This window comes from Phalacrocorax aristotelis, chromosome 9 (genome assembly GCF_949628215.1).
Source record: "Phalacrocorax aristotelis chromosome 9, bGulAri2.1, whole genome shotgun sequence".
Lineage (NCBI taxonomy): Eukaryota > Metazoa > Chordata > Aves > Suliformes > Phalacrocoracidae > Phalacrocorax > Phalacrocorax aristotelis.
In genome coordinates this window covers 21401381-21419783 of record NC_134284.1, presented here as the reverse complement: position 1 = coordinate 21419783, position 18403 = coordinate 21401381, and the positions used below count along the sequence as shown (strand labels likewise).

Genomic DNA, 18403 nt, shown 5'->3' with positions numbered 1-18403 from the left:
GTCAGAGAACTTTTTTTACATTTGTTAAACTTTTGGGTGTTTTATTTTACAATTTAGGAATTTTATTATCTTATATCTGAGAGTAAAGTTGGGGAGTTGTTTTGGTTTGTCTTTTAAAGGAACCTGAAAATACTGAAGTGGAAAAATACAAGTTCATACAGATACTTAAGTCACCAGAAAAGACCACTCAAGAGATATCACTATCACTATCGTTTCCTCTTTATACCTGGCAAACTAGTGTAAGGTGTTTCATATCTGGTGCAGGCTCCATGTCTCAGCTCCATTATCTTTGACCAGCAAGTCGCAGCCTTTCATTCTGGACTCTCCTTTCATTCTTGGTCTCATGCCTATTCAGACTTCCAAGGCCCAGCTTATATTTTGCCATACTTTTCAGCTTCTGCTTCTAGGTTTATTACACTTAGGTCTATTTTCCCAAACGATCTCCTTTTCTTGCTATAGCTGCCTCCTTTCCTTTCTCCATTCTGCTTTGGCTAAGAAAGCAAATCTCTGATGGCAAAGAAAAATCTCAATTTGAGCACTCAAAATTTCAGCCAGTCCAATGACAGTAATTTAGAACTACAAGTTATGTTGTAAAAGGAATCTGCAGGGAATTAGCTGCTAAAGTCCACGGAGATTTGACTAAGTAAGTACACATCACAGCGATTTTCTAAGACTGCTACACTTTTATCACCAAAACAAACAAATACATCTTTGATTTCGTTCTTGCAAAACACTGAACAGTTTAGGCTGATGTTTAAAGAAAATCAGCTTGAGGGAGATGCCTAGCATTGAAATCTTTTAATCTAAATGGTTAAGGTAAGGCAAAGAAGGAAGCCTTAATAACAAGGAGCAGTAACAGTTCATCTTAAGTATAAAAATTCATCATGAAATTGTTACATAATAATACATAAACATACATAAGCACATAAAAAGAAGGAAAAGAAAAGATTAAACCATCTAACAATATAGACATTCCATTTCTCCCACTACAGGCAGCTAAATCACTGTGATTGTAGTCATTTTATGTGAAATGCACTAACCTTCACTTTGTCCCATCCCACCCTCCCCATAATGTACCAGCTAAATGCAAATGTGCAGGAGAAGCAATGTGAAATACTAATTAAAAGGGAATGCAATCTTAAAAACATTTGTAATTGCACACATTACATTTCTATCCTGCTAGTTCATTATTTCAAAATCTGGGTGCAGAAGTATCATAAATACAGGCTTAATTTTGCGTGGCTTTTTTGAGTTCCCTTGAAAATGCCACCCATAAGGTTGATTTAACCTCTTGTCAACCACTTACATGCTCATCTTTCGGGACTGAATCTCCTTATTTCCATTGTTCTTTTGGTCAGCTGAGTTAAATAAGTTGCGAGAAGAACTGGAAGGGAAGGCAACATTCCCACTATTACCAGTGGAATGAGTCCTGAATGAATCATCTGAAATAAATAGAGTTGCAGTTTAGACAAAGAATTTTGTCTAAAAAAAACCACACAAAGAGTGAACAGAGTGAGTTGGTTTTGCTGTGGCAATAGTGGCATATTTCCTAAGGTAGTAATCCAAAAGTTCAACTTTCTGTAAGGGAACGGTTTCAGCTTAACATTTCTTCAAGTAGTTTTATGAAAAAATGCTAAAATAACATAATTAGAAGAGAAGATTAATACTTTTAATATACGAAAATAGTGGAATTTAATTGGGCAATCATCTAAGCTAATTGTCTAGTGTCTACTGGTAGTGAAAAGACAGATTCCTCTACAAAGCAATTAATCTCATTCTAATCTTTAATCATCCCAACTCTTCAACAGCAAATGGAGAGCGCTGCATTTCCCAAAAGCAGTTTCTCTCCCCTAATTCAGTAGAAGTTACACATAATATCCCTTTCCTCATATAAAATAGGGGGAGCCAAACTGCAAAACCAACTTTTCTATGACATCCAAAATGCCAATCAAGATATGCCAAACACATTTTACTTTGACTACTTTTAAATGTAACTTTAAACAAACATGTAACAAAAAAAAAAAAAAGAAAGCTGAAAAACACACTAACTAGACTAGCACTTAAGTACTCAAATATACTGGATATCTATTATTCTACATTCCTTAGGAGTATGATATCTTACAGTATACCTGTTTAATGGTGCCCACATATTCAGCACCCACAAAAAAACCTAATGTAAAATATGATATAATAACCTACTTACCACTAAAGGATAACATACAACTCTTTCCCATTCCTGATACTGAAGATGTATATCCTGTAGCAGAACTTTTACTTAAAAGAAAAAAAAAACAACAAACAAAACAAAACAAAATTGCTTATTACAGAAGAGTGTTCTTCTCAATTGTATCATCCTGCTGTTTGATAATATTTGAGGTTATTTCTGAGTTTATATGAAAAAATTAAATGAGAAAGTTATGCTGAATTTCTTTAAGAAATGTATTAATTTAAATTTAGCAGTTCATATTGAAAAATATTTATAATATATAATAAAAGTTGACACACAGGAACTTAAAAGGAACTCAAAAATTTGTAGGCCTCAGCATGCCTTAAAACGGATTTTCTTCCCTCAGTTCAAAACTGCATTCGTGATCAATTAAACAGAAAGCTGAAAGTTTAGGTCACAATTCAGGGAGCACATCACTACTTTCATAGATTCATGTGCATATAATTTCATAACAGTTTCATAACTAGGTAAATAGTTGCCTATGAGGTAAGCAATGAAGAAGATAAAGATACTAAGGACACCTGTCTATGTTGCTGTATTTTGGATGTAGTGCTTGAGTATTAAATGACTGGCTTCGAACCAACTTCGATTTCTTGTCTTCTTTGCCTAAAATTAGAAGTAGCAAAAACTTTTAACATGGATATCATTGCACTTCCTCAGTAACTAAGAACGCTTTTTAATATAATTTTCTGTCAAATTATGCTAGCTGAAGGAACTGATTTAAATACTTCAATAACAATAAATGAAGCTTATGTCACCTATTTATATACTAAAGAATAAAATAAAAATAAAAACCATAGAAAACACATTCAGATCTAGGAATGGAATCTTTTTCTAAGTGCAGTACGTGAAACTCTGGCCCACAAATGCCAACAGCAGTTTTGCTGGGTTTTAATCTGCTGGTGTGAGATAAAAGCATTCTAGAAGAATTTCTAAAGAGTTCTTACCTGCTGATGTACCAGAAGAGCTTCCAGGAACAGAGTGTGTGATACTTTTTGCCAACACAGATGATGTTTTACTGTCTCTGCCTAAAGGAAAGTCAGTATAAATACTTCTTTCTTAAAGCTTTAACTTTAAATAAAAAAAGAGGACATAATATACCATAGTTCTGGGGTAAACAGTAATAATATGTCTGTGGGACTAACACTTCAAAAATACCACAGACAAGTACTTACATTACATTACAAAATGAAAAATACCAGAGAACTAAAATTGTCATGTATTTTATTAATAAAGTCAAAAGTCTTCTTTTGAACATCAGTAGTTTCCACAAATATCCTTAGAAACAGATGAAGAAAAAATTATTGCCACTCTCTAAAAATCTATTTACTGTATGAAGTGTCTCTTTTCTGCTCCCTTCTCTTCTACCTCTGTAGGAGTAATGCATGCATAAACAATATATACACAAATAAACAAACTTACGCTTCTTTTCAAACATTTTATCATTAATATTTGTAGATCTTCCTTCATTTTGCTGCTTCTCTTTTTCTAATTGTTCCTAAAAGAGTGAATAATTTTCTTAGGTATTACTAATAAATAAATAAATATATTGTTTTTCATTAAGGGATAGCTTCCAAATCACCAAAATAACAGATAATTTCTACTCTCTCCTGCTATAAGTACAAGCCCTAGTGAATATCCAGAGAACAAATTAAATAGTACAGAATGAAATCAGGGTACATACCCTACACAAAAATCACCAATAAATGTTTACTTTAATTGTGAAGAAACCTCAGACCTGAAGTTCGCATTTATAACTTCTTATTAGAATTATGCCTGGCCTTTTTCTTTTTAGTTAAAAAGATACAGAAATTGGCAGCTGACAACATAAAATTTCTGTGCTACACAGATACTCTGATAATAGAACTGGCAATATTTTTAATTCAAATATACAATTTAATGAAAATGTTTTTCTCAAATATTAAGGTGTGTCACATACGCTCAAACTTTTTAAAGGTCTAAAATTAACATCTACAGCCAATAAACCTTTATGCAAAACAAAACCAAGTATTGCAGTTCTTCAAGTTTAAGTCTGTAATGTTAGCTAGCCTTAGAATACCTTTTGAGAGCACATCCACAGACAGAAGACAATGTTAACACAGCCACATTAATAATTTCAAAAGCCAATACTTGCTTCAGGATTCTTGGTGAATGGCTATCATTGCAACTTCAAAAAGCTTATTTTCTGTACTACGTTCATAATAAAAAGTGCCAAGTGAACCATAATTGTTCTATTCTAATATTTCATTTCACTCTAATTACTACCCAAGTTGAAAAAAAAACAAAAAGGTAATTAATTCAGGTCAAGGTTGCTGGAATATAGTTTCTACTAAGTCAATTACTAAAACTAAGCAAATTTATTAACATATTTGGTATTAATATCTGTAGCAGTCAGATACATTTAACTGAGCTCAATGGCTCCTCATCTATTTGGGACTGCAACATGTCACAATTTACTGTGTACATCTCCAGTTCCTCAAAAGTGTGCCTCTCACAGGCAATGCTTAACAAGACCTTTGTGCTACTGACGGTATGCCCATATCAAAAGAATATATCATAAAAATACAAGTGCTATTCTAAAGTCTAGCTGTAGAAACAGGGTAAAATTTAATGTTATACAATACACAATAACACAGAGCACGCTGGAGGCTATTTTACTACAGCCCCAAATGCTTTCACTATAAAAACATTAATTGGATCTAACTAAAAACCACTAAAGCTAAGCTCAAGTCCTTGAATATGTGTAGGCAGGTCCTTAGAACAAAGCTTGAACCTTTGGCTCCAGCTAACGGGAGGTAGCAGAGAGTACACGAGACAGGTATCATGAACTGAAAAAATCAACTGCCCAAGAGAAGGCCTGCAGTACCTACTGACATCAAAGTGGACCACAAACATAGGCTCTGTAACAGTCCCAAAGAGGAAAAAGTAACATTTTTTGGACAGTCTTGAACCTGTTCTGGTTCTCTACAGAGGAGTTAAATTCCTACAAGTCAGAGGAAACGTGCTAATGAAATTCAGCCTCTTCTAAATCCTGTCAGCTTCTTAGCTTCTCCCACCCCAGGCTGGAGAGGAGGCAGCAGAGCAGAGGACTGCAGTAATCTAATCTAGGCTTTGTGAAGATGTAGTAGGCTATGTGGTGAAGTGCCTGCTGCAGCTTTTGGTTACAGCCATGACTGAAGAGGAATAGTTTTCTCAGTTAGAAAAGCTTTCTGCAGAATTTTCTTCCAAACCCTAAGTAACTTGTAGCTCCTTTTGCTCCATACTACCTGCACTAAGTCTCCCTCCTGCCAGGCTGCAGATGTCAACAGCCTTGCTTTCTTTCTTTCTTTTTTTTCTGGCTAACAGCAAAGCTTGTAACACACAGAGCCTCCTTTGGCTTCCTTGGCATAAAAGAAGTTATGATATTAATTTCTTTGCCTGTGGAAGCTCTATGTGAGTTCTGAGGTGTTTCATTATTCAATTCATTATGTTATGCATGCCTGACAAATTGCTAAGCTCCCTCAAAAAGATTTCATTAAGGTGTACTGAGGGGCTTGGTATTTTAGAACTATAAAGGCATCAAGCATGAGTATTTTTCAAGAAATTCAAGTTTGCTCTTCTAATTGATAGAGCAAAATTTAGGTAGTAAAGAAAAATAAGTTATATGCTACTTTGAAAGATTTAGTTCTATTGTAAAGGATAAAATGAAGCCACACACAGATTATGAACCTACAAGGTCTCTCCATAATATGCGCTTCCCCCTACCTTAGAATTGTCACCTTATTCATATTTAGCTACAAACTATTATAAAGAGGACAGATTGTACTGATAAAATATACCATTTCCAAAAGGAGATGTTCTTGTCTCTCTTTTTCTTGATCCAATAAATCATTTTCGTAAAATCTTTTCTGAAACTTCAAAATAAAATCAATAAAAATAAAAAATCACCACATGAAAATGGGAATTAAAAGTACTTGGTAAGTATTAAAATTAGTAAGTACTTACAGCATCTACAGAAATTTCCATTCTGTCCAATTCTAACACTGTCTGTAAAGAAAATTAAAACATTATTTATCCTTACTCAACACGTGCCAGACTTTTAATTAAAAAACTGTCCAGATAAGATGCTTAGAATAGTGGTATTCAAAATTAAACACGCCTTTTCATCCTAAACATTTGAAGCCTATATTTGTATTTTTGTGCTACAAATGCGGTTAAAAACTGTCAGAGAGTATTCTCAGAGCCCTGCTGAGACTCACAATGAAGGACTAACAGACTATATGGAACTCAAAATACACTCAAGGAAAGCACAGAAGCATGAATGGCTGGAGCATGGACCTAGGAACCAAGGCTGATAAAACAACTCAGGAATCTCTGAAAAAGCCAGGATGCTCCAGGCAGGTGTTCGTCCAATCTCTCCTGCAGACTGGCTCTGTAAGGAAGCCACCTACTTTAGCTACTTCACTTCATGGCATCTTTGAGACTAAGTATGGGCATCCCTTAAAGATGTTCTTTTTCTTAAATATTCACATTACAAAGATATCTGTAACGTTTCAAAATCCTCTAAATCCTTTATCTGTATATTGTAAAATAAATAGATTAAAAAGATACCTCTATCTCAAAGACTCGATCATTTTCACAAGGATCAACCTTTAATCCTATCTTTAGTCATCTGCTATTTTTTCACAAATGTTCATTGAGCCAAAATTCTGAATCCCAGCCACTGGAAAGTAACTGCAATAGAAGTAACCAAGGAAACACCAACTCTCTTAAATTTGACGGAATGCACTATACTACATCTCCTTTTAATTGTTCAAAATTACATAATAGGCAATGGAATTCTTTAGTCATAACTTTGATCATCTTAACTTTTCATGATATCCCCAAGAAAAAAATGCTGCTGGAAAAGAAAAATACTTACTCTTTTTACAATAGTGAGGACATCTTTGTCTTTCTCTTGACACAAAAGCTTCCTTATACATAATTCCAACTGCTGAAGTAAATGTTTATCAGTGGGAATCTTCAAAGTGGATTTAACTTTTGGCAACAAATAGCATAGCTTCATTCTACAAAACAAAAAAAAAGGTAAATATTCACCTTTTGATGCAGATGTTTAATAAACATTAATTTTTGTATTGCATGCTAGAATTTGATATAAAATAATTAAGTTAGCAGGTCTTATTTTTCAGAAGCGATTGTTGCTGTGTTGTTTCTGGACATACTGTAGCATTTTCAAAAATTTCTCCATTGATCAGTACTAGAGTCCTGTGTCTGAAAGTCAAAAAAGCTTTCTTTGGTTTTGGGAGGTTTTTCAACCTAGAAAGATAAGCAAAACTCTAGATTTTCAAAATTATCTACACACCTAACTCTTATCAGGTACCTAAATACCATGGAAATTTGGTCCATCAGTACAAAGGAGCCTAAGTCTCACCAAAATTCATGTGACTGCAGTTCTGTACAATTGCAAGAATGAAAGTGTATCAGATAGACTAAAAGGATTTACCTATTTACTGGGTCCAAAAAGAGGAAAGCCCTTCTTCTTCCTACCCTACCTCCCTGCTTCGGTCTGGAGGCTCCCCCTACTTGTGCTGTGTCTGCTGCTGGTTAGACCTTTCATCCATTCAGTGAGCCCAACCCTCAACTGACTAACATAGCAGAAAACAAACTTACTTAAGAGGGGGAGGGCAGAAAAAAGTGGGCAGTTTTCTGGTGGCTTAGTGAGTTTAATCAGCATAGTCAAAGGTCCAATAAGCACTCCTCAAGGCATTGGACAAGGTGGACAGTGTGGTTAGGAATCAGGATGGAAAAAAAGAAGTAACAGGCTACAGTGCTTTCAGAAGTTGTGAACTACTCTATTGACTGAGAATGTAATTTTAAATGCAGTAAATTCAGGGAGAAAAATTATTAATATAACATAACCAAGAACAGAAACGTAAAACTTTATAGCCATCTGCTCTGACACTGTGTGGATATGTTTTTGTTACTAGAGTGCCCCTGTTAAGCTTAACTTTGCCTGCTTTCAAAATAAATGGCACAAAGTACTTAGGGGAACTTAACCATATCTTTTCTGTATGAAGGACTGAAATTGCTCTCTGGGAACCCAGCCCCCTGAGCTGGAAGGCTGTCATGGGGAGCAGAAAGAAGCCCCCATAATCCAAGGGGACCTTGGATAGTTAGCGACCTGCTACACCACCTAGACACACACAAGTCTATGGGGCCAGATGGGATCCACCCAACAGTACTGAAGGAGCCGACAGAAGTGCTCAGCAAGCCACTTTCCATCCTTTATCAGCAGTCCTGGCTAACTGGGGAGGTCCCAGTTGACTGGAGGTTAGCAAGTGTGACACCCAGCTACAAGAAGGGCTGGAAGGAGGATCCAGGGAACTACAGGCCTGTCAGTCTGACCCCAATGCAGGGGAAGGTTATGGAGCAGATCATCTTGAAGCGCCATCATGTGGCATGTACAGGACAACCAGGTGATCAGGCCCAGTCAGCATGAGTTTATGAAAACAGGTCCTGCTTGAATAACCTGATCTCCTTCTGTAACAAAGTGACCCGCTTAGCGGATGAGGGAAAGGCTGTGGATGTTGTCTACCTAGACTTTAGTAAAGCCGTTGACACCGTTTCCCACAGCATTCTCCTGGAAAAACTGGCTACTCATGGCTTGGACAGGTGTACTCTTCATTGGGTAGAAGAATCGCTGGATGCTGCGTCCAAGGAGTTGTGGCGAATGGAGTTAAATCCAGTCAGTGGCTGGTCACAAGTGGTGTTCCCCAGGGCTCAGTACTGGGGGCAGTTCTGTTTAATACCTTTATCAATGATCTGGACAAAGGGATCTAGTGCACCCTCAAGAAGTCTGCAGACGACACCAAGTTGTGCAGGAGCGTTTACCTGCTTGAGGGTAGGAGGGCTCTGCACAGGCTGCATCAATGAGCCAAGGCCAAGTGTATGGGGTTCAACAAGGCCAAGTGTCAGGTCCTGCACTTCTCTTGCAAAAACCCTGTGCAACGCTACAGGCTTGGAGACAAATAGCTGGAAATCTACACGGTGGAAAAGGACCTGGGGGTGTTGGTCAACAGCTGGCTGACTATGAGCCAGCAGTGTGCCCAGGTGGCCAAGAAAGCCAACGGCATCCTGGCTTGTATCAGGAATAGTGTGGCCAGCAGGACTAAGGAAGTGGTCATCCCCCTGTACTCGGCACTGCTGAGGCCACACCTCAAATATTGTGTTCAGTTTTGGGCCCCTCACTAGAAGAACGACACTGAGGTGCTGGAGCATGTCCAAAGAAGGGCAACAAAACTGGTGAAGGGTCTGGAGCACAAGTCTTATGAGGAGTGACTGAGGGAACTGGGGTTGTTTAGCCTGGAGAAAAGGAGGCTGAGGGGAGACCTTATCGCTCTCTAGAACTACCTGAAAGGAGGCCGTAGTGAGGTGGGTATTGGTCTCTTCTCCCAAGTAATGAGTGATAGGACAAGAGGAAACGGCCTCAAGTTGCACCAAGGGAGGTTTAGATTGGATATTAGGTAATACTACTTCACTGAAAGGGTTGTCAAGTGTTGGAACAGGTTTCCCAGGGAAGTGATTGAGTCACCATCCCTGGAGGTATGTAAAAGATGTGTAGATGGTGCTTAAGGGACATGGTTTAGTGGTGGACTTGGCAATGCTAGGTTATTGGTTGGACTCGATGATATTGTCTTTTCCAATCTAAATGATTCTATGATAATTGATTATCTAGCAGTCAAAGCTACTGTTTCTACATTGGTTATGGAAACACTATGTCAATTTTTTTAATATAATTAAAACCAAAATGCTCTGCAGATTAAAAAATATTTCATATATTTAATGAAATAAAAATTAGTGCATTTGATCAGACTGTGATAGCATATAATAGTGAACTTTTTTAATCTATATGAATAAATAAATAAATCCCTCAAGAACAATTTATGGTGATAGTCTGTGCTCTTCTCAGATTCCACTGACTTGTGATCAGAGACAATCTGTGCCATAGATAACTTTGTGATTAATAACATTCGAAAGGATTTTATACAAATCCATCTTACTGTTTTTATACCTTCAAAGCATTTTAACCTTCACAAATTCCCATTACAAAGAGTTACACCACTCTGTAGAAAGCTAGAATAATATCTCCCAATGTTTGTTTTAAAATCATGAGCTAACAATAATGTCTGACTTCCAAACTTCAGTCTACCACAGATAGTGTGTTCTTTTGTAAAAGGAGTTAGGGAACAATCCAGAAAGAAATTATGAAAAAATTAATTTGATGTCAGTTAAGAGACTGGAAGTTATTTCAAGTTTCAATTAAACATTAATATTGTATCAATAGAGCTAATTAAAGTGTTTGTTAAAAGCAATATACTACTTCAGATTATATATAAATTTAGATTATTGTTTTAATAATAATCCTCTTAATTTATGGACATGAGATGTGAATGTTCACCTATATGCACAAAATGGCTCAGTTTTTTAGGTTGGGATTCTCCTGAACTGAAATGTGGTAGCTATACTAAACACAAGATTTATTTAAAGAGTTTCACTTGGTAATAAGCTGTACTTAGTGAAGCTTACTGAATGCACACATGTATGTGCAAATTATGCTAATGTAAATCTCTATGCAACATAAGTATTCGTTGTTCAGACATGTTAACGATGACAACATGAATTACACATATCAGAAAAGATTAAAAGTGTAAAACCACACAAAATACACGACAAAAAAATTAACTATTTTCTTACTTGTAATAACTGTCTGGTCTGTATCTGTTTAATGAAGAAAAAAATGACTACAGAAATAACAGAAAAAACACTGTATAAAAATGAATAACATACCAAATTCCCTTATATTTTTCTAGTCTTTTCCAATTTATTTTAACAATGAAGTACAAAACTTTTATATAAGGTAAAACCTATGCTAACCTGTCAATCTCAGACCACTGGAAGAATTGCTAATGTGTTTTACTTTACATATTGTGATGTTGAAGGGGATGGAAATTAATGGAGACTGTGAAGTTATGTTTTTCTCCCTCTACACCAATGAAGCAGTGTATTACTTTATTCTCATCTGTTGCTGGCTCCTCTGCCTCAGTGTTCCTTTCTCACTCCCAAAACCTGGCATTTTCAATCAGTCCCCCAAACACTCAGGCTGACCTGCTTCTGTGGTTTTCTAACATTATTTCCATAGTCCCCTACACCTTTAATACTGGTCACTCTGAAGGCTCTGTACCTTTTTACACAAGTCCCATCATCCAAACAAGACACAAAACCTGTAACAATGTTTCTTAATATATTTTTTTAAAGCTTTTTAACCTGTACACTGCTATATACTCTTCATACAGTACCTCACATTTGCCACTGGATCATGTGTAAGTTCAAGCACAGGTAGAAAGAAGTATTTACAAAAGAATGATTTTGAAAACAGTTCCATAATGAATTCACAAGTATCTAAAAACCGAAGTCTGTTCCAATAACTTTTTCCTTGGCCCAGTTCTGAAAAATAACAATCGACAGATTATATTTATTAAGTTTTTAATGTCAGCTAGGAAACATTTCAAAGGCTAAGCCCTGACTCAAAGACGATGATCACACCCATCACAAGGTACACCTTCTCAGCCTATCTCAATTCTTTCTTTCAGTGAAAGCCTAACTTTCTGAATTCAATAACCATTTCTGTCAGTGAACTGCTTTTTTTCAGAAATTCAACTTGTCCCTTTAGCCATCTGAAAAAGCAAAGATAGTAAGTGAACTAGCTAGCTACTATGTTGAGCAAAGCCCTGTATGCCATTCAAATTACATCACAAGTGTAGCAAAATTACTGTGTAAACATTAAGGATTGCTAATGGGAACTATTCAACCCTCTAACCTATCTTTAACACACATAGCATAGACCAGGAAGTCAACTAAGGTGACTAACTCATTCATAAATTAATTCTGAGAAGATTCACTCAGCACTTCTTATGCTGAAGCCTTTAGAGAATTTTACTTCTATAAAGGAACTCTACTTTGTATATTGCAGCACCTACAGCTAAGTAATTTTGGATACAAGAAGTAGGGTTGGAGGGGTCCTGGCATGTTATCAGTTTCCCATATTGCCTCTTCCCCAATTCCTTTGCATAAGCTTCAGATATATTTCTTGCAAATGTACAATATGTTTTGCCTGGTGATAACATGAGCAATTGAATGTCTTCTAAGTGTAATCCCGCCAATGATGGCAGGAAGTTACACTGAATAAATATAACCATAAATAGATCTTCAGTCAAAACTAACTTGCATCTCTAAGTAATCAAGGAAAAATGTTCTTACGTTCTATCAGTTTCTGAATAACCTCATGCCTCTGTTCTTGCTTGCGATTATAACGTAAATAAACACAGAGCGTTCGAGCAGCTGCTTTTTGGACTGGCAGGACATTCTTGAAAGAAATAAAGGAAACACAATTAAACATGCCTAAAGGAATATGACCAAAAACATGTAAAAATTCTAGAAGTAGAAAAAAAATAGCTAAAATTCTCCTAACTTTATAAATTCTGTAATGAATGGAATGAAGCTTAGAGGAAGTTCAGACTGGACATCAGGAAAAGGTTCTTCACTGAGAGGCTGGCGGTCACTGCAACAGGCTCCCGAGGGAAGTGGTCATGGCACCAAGCCTGTCAGAGTTCAAGAAGTGTCTGCACAATGCTCTTAGTCCTATGGTTTAGTGTTAGGTAGTTCTGCAAGGAGCAGGGAATTGGACTCAATGATCCTTATGGGTCCCCTCCAACTTGAGATATTCCATGGTTCTACAATTCTGTGAACTTTTGAAATAATTTGTATAATGTAAGGGAGAATAATGAAGTTTGGCTGATGTATGAGACACCTACTTCTTTATCCCTTCTGCTTAACTTGTTTACTCAACTATTTCAGAAACGCCTTAAAGTATTCCATGTTTGGAAGGCACCTTCTATATTGTGGGTGTTACACAAGAAAACTTAGCTCTTCTCTTACAACAGATAGTTTTACTCTTGAATTAGTTCAATAAAATTTCAGACCAGTAGCTGTAAATGATCATTCATTTTCAGAATTAAGTGTTCTTTAGATAAAGAATGGAACACAATGCAATGTAATCTATGGAATCAGGAAGAAGAAAGTGTATCTCGGAGGAAAAAGTTTTGATATACGTAAAAACAAACTGACGAGCACAAGGAAAGGACAGCAGTATTGAGTGGGAGGAAAAACATTGCAATCTGCCAATCTAAATTTTGCTCCTCAAGCCAGGGACAGTTCTCAGAGCAATTTGTCAGTCTTATATAAAAAATCCACAGCACCCTGATATACAATTCAATGAGAAACAGTACTTTAAGATTTATATAAAGTGCTACACATAGCAAATATATAGTGCTAATTGTTCTAAATACAGTAGAGAAATGAAAAACAATAGGAAAGAGATAGAGGGGCTCACGTTTGTCAAAATGATTGTCAACATTCTGTGAAGAAAACGGTAATAGATCTGATCACTTGATATGATATGAGGGAGGCATGCATATTTTTGTAGTAACTTCTCATGAGTTCTCCACTTTAAAGAAGTTGCTGCTCTCTGTTCTGCTGTTGTTAATGCAGGAATCAAGTCAGGAATAGACAATAACTAGAAATAAAAATATAGACATTAAAGTGATTTTACATCTCCTAGCGGTATGTCATGTTAATATGTTTAAAAAGCACATCATAACAATGTAAGAAGGGAAGAGATTTTAAGTTGTCAACTAACTCCTCTCCTCAGACAGGATCAGCTACACTGTGACCATTTCCGGTAGATATTAGTCTAACTTGTTCTTAAAAATTTTAACGATTGGGATTAAACAATCTCCCAAAGCAGTAAATTCCACTTAACTGGCCAAAAAACTATTCCAGTACCTAACTAAACACACTTTCATTTCCAACCCCTCCTCCTGACAAAGAAAAACCAATCAGCATTCTCTTTGTTAAGACAGATGGATGAAGTGTTCATTTCTGTATTAAAAAAAAGGTTTTGAAAGATTAGAGTTAAGTTTAAAGTCAACAATCAAAAAACCACAGAAACTTTATATCTCTCCAAAGCACAAACTAATCATGAAAGCCTTTTAATACAATATACATCTAAACAACTTTGCTACTAGCTTCATTTAGAAAGCAAATTAAAAAAACATGAGAATACACACCTTGCTCTCTGATCCACTATTTTCTCCCCCATTAGTCATTAGTTCAAGGATTTCAGGAAGGTGACCTACCAGTGCATCTAATACCTATTTAAAGAAAGGCTGCATGAATGAGGTCAGTAAATTAACTTGACTCAGTTTTTCTCTCTCACCAATATACCCCTGCTGACATCTCTTACGTTACTGTTCTCTCACATCCATCTTAAAAAAAAAAAAAAGAATGAGGTGCAACGTATTTGCATTGATCAGGACTGGGATTTAAAACTTATGTTTTAATGGAATAAGTAACATAAGTATTATAGGTTTCAGTTTAAGAAAATAAACTATAGTTTTGATTTATGTGAATACCACAGTAAATGCTTTTTAAACTATTCACAACACACAGTATTTTAAAATGAACATTCATTCTTAAAGATCAGTATTCCATAGACAGTTAAGTAAGAGCCAACAAACAGAAATGGGTTTTTTCAATATCTGTCAGCTGAATCTTAAAAGCAATTTTCCTGCTTTAAGAAAAACTGCAGTTGATAAGTTAAAATAGAATATATAGCCTATATTAACAGAATAACCTTACTTTCAGATGTTGCAATACTTGAAACTAGACTAAAAAACTACATCATTAAATATTTTTGGCACCAATTCTGACTGAGGGGATATATAAGATAAAGGACCAAATATTTTTTATTGTTTAGATAACTGTATAGGGATCAAACCAAGGAATTTTTCAAAATGACCAGCTGCTTCTGAGCCTCAACTTTCAGGCGTTCAACTTGAGAAATCTTTCAAGATGGGCCAGAATTTCACAAACTATCAATAGATGTTCTAGGAACACTTTTAATTTCCTTGAAAATGTCTTACAAAGGGTACCAAAACAAAAAGGATCACCTAAAAGCAAAACTCATTTTTCCATGCCATATCCAAAAACCTTACATAGAAAACAAAAAATATCAACTATTGAAATATTAGTAGCAGAGGAAATGGTGATTTTGCCTCAAACGTAAATGTTTGTCTTTTTCAATCCAAAAAAAGTCTCACTATGTTGTCTGTAATATAGCTAAGTGATTCATGTTTTACATAGGTTGAACCCAAGGTACACTAAACGAAACTGTCCCATAAACACTCACAGACTCTGTACCAGATCTTGGACTGAAACTCTTTCTATAAATCTTGATCTTTGAACCATACACAACTTCTTCATCTCCTCTTCAATTGGAGAAATGAAAATAAAACAAAGCAAAAAGCCTTGAATGCTATCAATTATTATTGTAATATAGTATCAAAACCAAATCTTTCCACAGAATTTGTAAGGTAATAAATAATACAGCAATTAAAACAATTTAGAATTAATATTTTTCAAAGCTAATAAATTCAGTGCAGGTTTACTAAATTCAAACACCTTCCTATTTTCCTCCCTTTTATTCACAGAAGGCTGGCATCATTATGAAGCATCTGTGAAACAGAAGTAAAAGCTGTTGATCATTTCAAACAGTTACTGTACTTACTGCAGACTTATTAAACATCAAGATAATCTGCCTCAATGTAACAAGCAAAAGAAAGTTCCAGTAAAAGTATATTACCTCCAGTGACTCGTCCTGTAATAGTGTAACCAGTTCTTTATGTATTGTATAAACACCAGAATTTAAAAGCTTAGCAACCTAAAAAATGACAGTATGATAGCAAGGTGAAACATTCTGTAGTTCCGTGGCACTACAACAACTATATTACATCTGCTTACTTTACAGCAAGCATGAAGAAGGGAGGCAGAACAATTGTTTAATATCAACCTTCTAAAGTTGTGTACTTTCCCATTGATGGCATTAAAAATATGCTTATAAAAAGAATCCGAGTCAAGAAACAGTCCTATTACATAACCATGAAATATGCTTTTAGAATTAACTCTATTTCACATTTACCAACACTTTTTAAGAGTGCAATGCAAGGCTAGAAAAATTCCTTCTGAAATATTCGAATGCTGTACTTCATGCTCCTTAGGAGAGTTAACAGTCAGGCAGCTACATAATTTACAAAAGATAAAATATAAAAACTGGCTTAGTCTGTTCTGGGTTTTAAGTTTGCCCAACCTTCCATCTGAAGTATTCACTCCTTACTTTTTTGGGTTTTTACTGCAATTCGTAAGTCACATGTAAATTTCTAAAAACCATCAAAAGTCCATCTTCACACTGTTAGAAAGTTTTTGTAGCAAATATGAGAAAAAACTGAGGAATGAGCTTTTTGCCCTATGGAGTATTTACATTATGCTTTTTAATGGTTTTCTTTGTTTATATAAGCCAAGTCAAAATAAAGACCTTACTTCCAATCAAAATGAAGCTTTAGAGAAATGGCTAGACAGTTTCTTTAAAAAAATAAAATAACCCACCTAGCAGTGAATGCCATAAATTACTCATTTCTGCCTGTCACGTGGCTGCAAATTATGGTGTTAAAAATAAATCAACCAGCACTAAATGTATATTCAGACCACAGTATAACTTTACAGGTTTTTTTAAATGAGATAAAACACTTTATTTATACCCAGGCAGTACCTTAAAAGTTTTATGCATCTGACATGAAACATCATGTAGAATTATATCTTGATTTTATAATTTTAACAATTACCTTGGACTATCATTTCTTAAGAGAAGGCATCAACAGGTAAAGAGAACTGGAAATCCATCCATCTTCCTTAAGGCGGTGGAAATAAAGCCACATTGGCTTCATTTATGCCTCTACTAGTGATTTAAATACTTCAGGCAAGCTGCTTAACTTACCAATTTCCACAGCAACAAAATGGGATAAAAAGCTAGCTCAAGGACTGAAACACAAGGATTCTGAGTAAAACACTATGAAATCTTTGAAGATCTCCCTGTATGGATTATAACCATCAGGAGAGAGTGTATATTTATTTCTGTAATTCACCCCATATAGCTAATAATATCTATGCAGCTGTACATTTTTCAACTTTTATGGAAATAATACAGTGGAACTTATGTAAACTGAATGCAGTAATAAGAATACATGTTTTTACATCTGCATAAATTTCCAAGTAGTTTCATATTAAATTTGAGGATTTAACTTAGATTTGATACACCTAAACATTCTCAACAGAACACCAGCATAGTAGCAAACCATACAGTTCTGAGGAAGGTTTTCAGGACCATAAGTGGCAAGTTCCTTTCTTCTGTTTGTCTCGTTATTTTCTAATAGCATTCAAAACCTTAAATTATTCTAATTAGTACAATTGCTTATGTTTGTGGTACTAGACTTAAATACTAGAACTTAAATACTAATGGGTGTATATGGGCTGTATTTACATATTAGAAGGGACTGAACACCTTTGACAAACTAAATTTCAACAAGTTTTCTCATGTCTTTTTTTAGTTGAACAGTCACAAACGTAAGCTTAACAAAGAAAACAACATAAAGAAAAAGCAAGTGAGTACTAACGAAGTACCTTCGTAGACTTACTTCATAGAAGCTTATGGCCATAGTATATCTGACAGGAACTTCAGGGTCATGACAAAGGCAGAAGAATATAGAATATAGTTCTAAATGGAAGTTCTTTGGATCCACAAAAACAATCATCGCCTGTGGAAAGATAAAGTCTTTTATTAACTATATAGCTAAAGCACCACACTATCAGAAATTATCAGATGAAAACATTGAGTTACAATCAGCAAGACACTTGGAAGATAACAGGTTGTGATTTTAAAGAGGAATTGTCGCATTTTTGATGGCTGTGTCAAAACGCAGGCATCAGACAAGTTCTAGAGTTGAGAACTGAACTGGATTTACATATCTTCCAGACATGCTGCAGGCTTTTATTCTGAAGACATAGATTAAAAATACAAGATATAAAATATTAGATTTACAAATATTGTTAATGTTTCAGTACACTAGTGGAAGCCGCAACTGGAGACTTCAAAAACAATGTACATTTTAGCAAACAGCAAAGCAAGCAGCTGAATTTCAACATAATCATGTGTCTACGTACCTCATTTTTGCTCAGATAAACTAACAG

The 18403-nt window shown here is 35.4% G+C and overlaps 1 protein-coding gene across 3 annotated transcripts in view; it reads right to left on the bottom strand.

The window, feature by feature from the left end:
• PPP4R4 (protein phosphatase 4 regulatory subunit 4) overlaps positions 1 to 18403 on the bottom strand; it is a 72478-nt gene that overhangs the window by 4939 nt on the left and 49136 nt on the right. For 2 of the 3 annotated variants that reach the window (XM_075103800.1, XM_075103799.1), the window contains 14 exons: positions 17851 to 17970; positions 15966 to 16043; positions 14392 to 14475; positions 13656 to 13838; positions 12524 to 12629; positions 11563 to 11710; positions 7128 to 7272; positions 6212 to 6253; positions 6046 to 6120; positions 3650 to 3725; positions 3175 to 3255; positions 2749 to 2833; positions 2204 to 2274; positions 1307 to 1442 (listed from right to left, as the gene is read on the bottom strand). In XM_075103800.1, coding sequence (XP_074959901.1) covers positions 1307 to 1442; positions 2204 to 2274; positions 2749 to 2833; positions 3175 to 3255; positions 3650 to 3725; positions 6046 to 6120; positions 6212 to 6253; positions 7128 to 7272; positions 11563 to 11710; positions 12524 to 12629; positions 13656 to 13838; positions 14392 to 14475; positions 15966 to 16043; positions 17851 to 17970 — 1430 coding nt within the window. The remainder of the gene's footprint in view (positions 1 to 1306; positions 1443 to 2203; positions 2275 to 2748; positions 2834 to 3174; positions 3256 to 3649; positions 3726 to 6045; positions 6121 to 6211; positions 6254 to 7127; positions 7273 to 11562; positions 11711 to 12523; positions 12630 to 13655; positions 13839 to 14391; positions 14476 to 15965; positions 16044 to 17850; positions 17971 to 18403) is intronic. The other variant, XM_075103801.1, reaches the window with a different exon arrangement.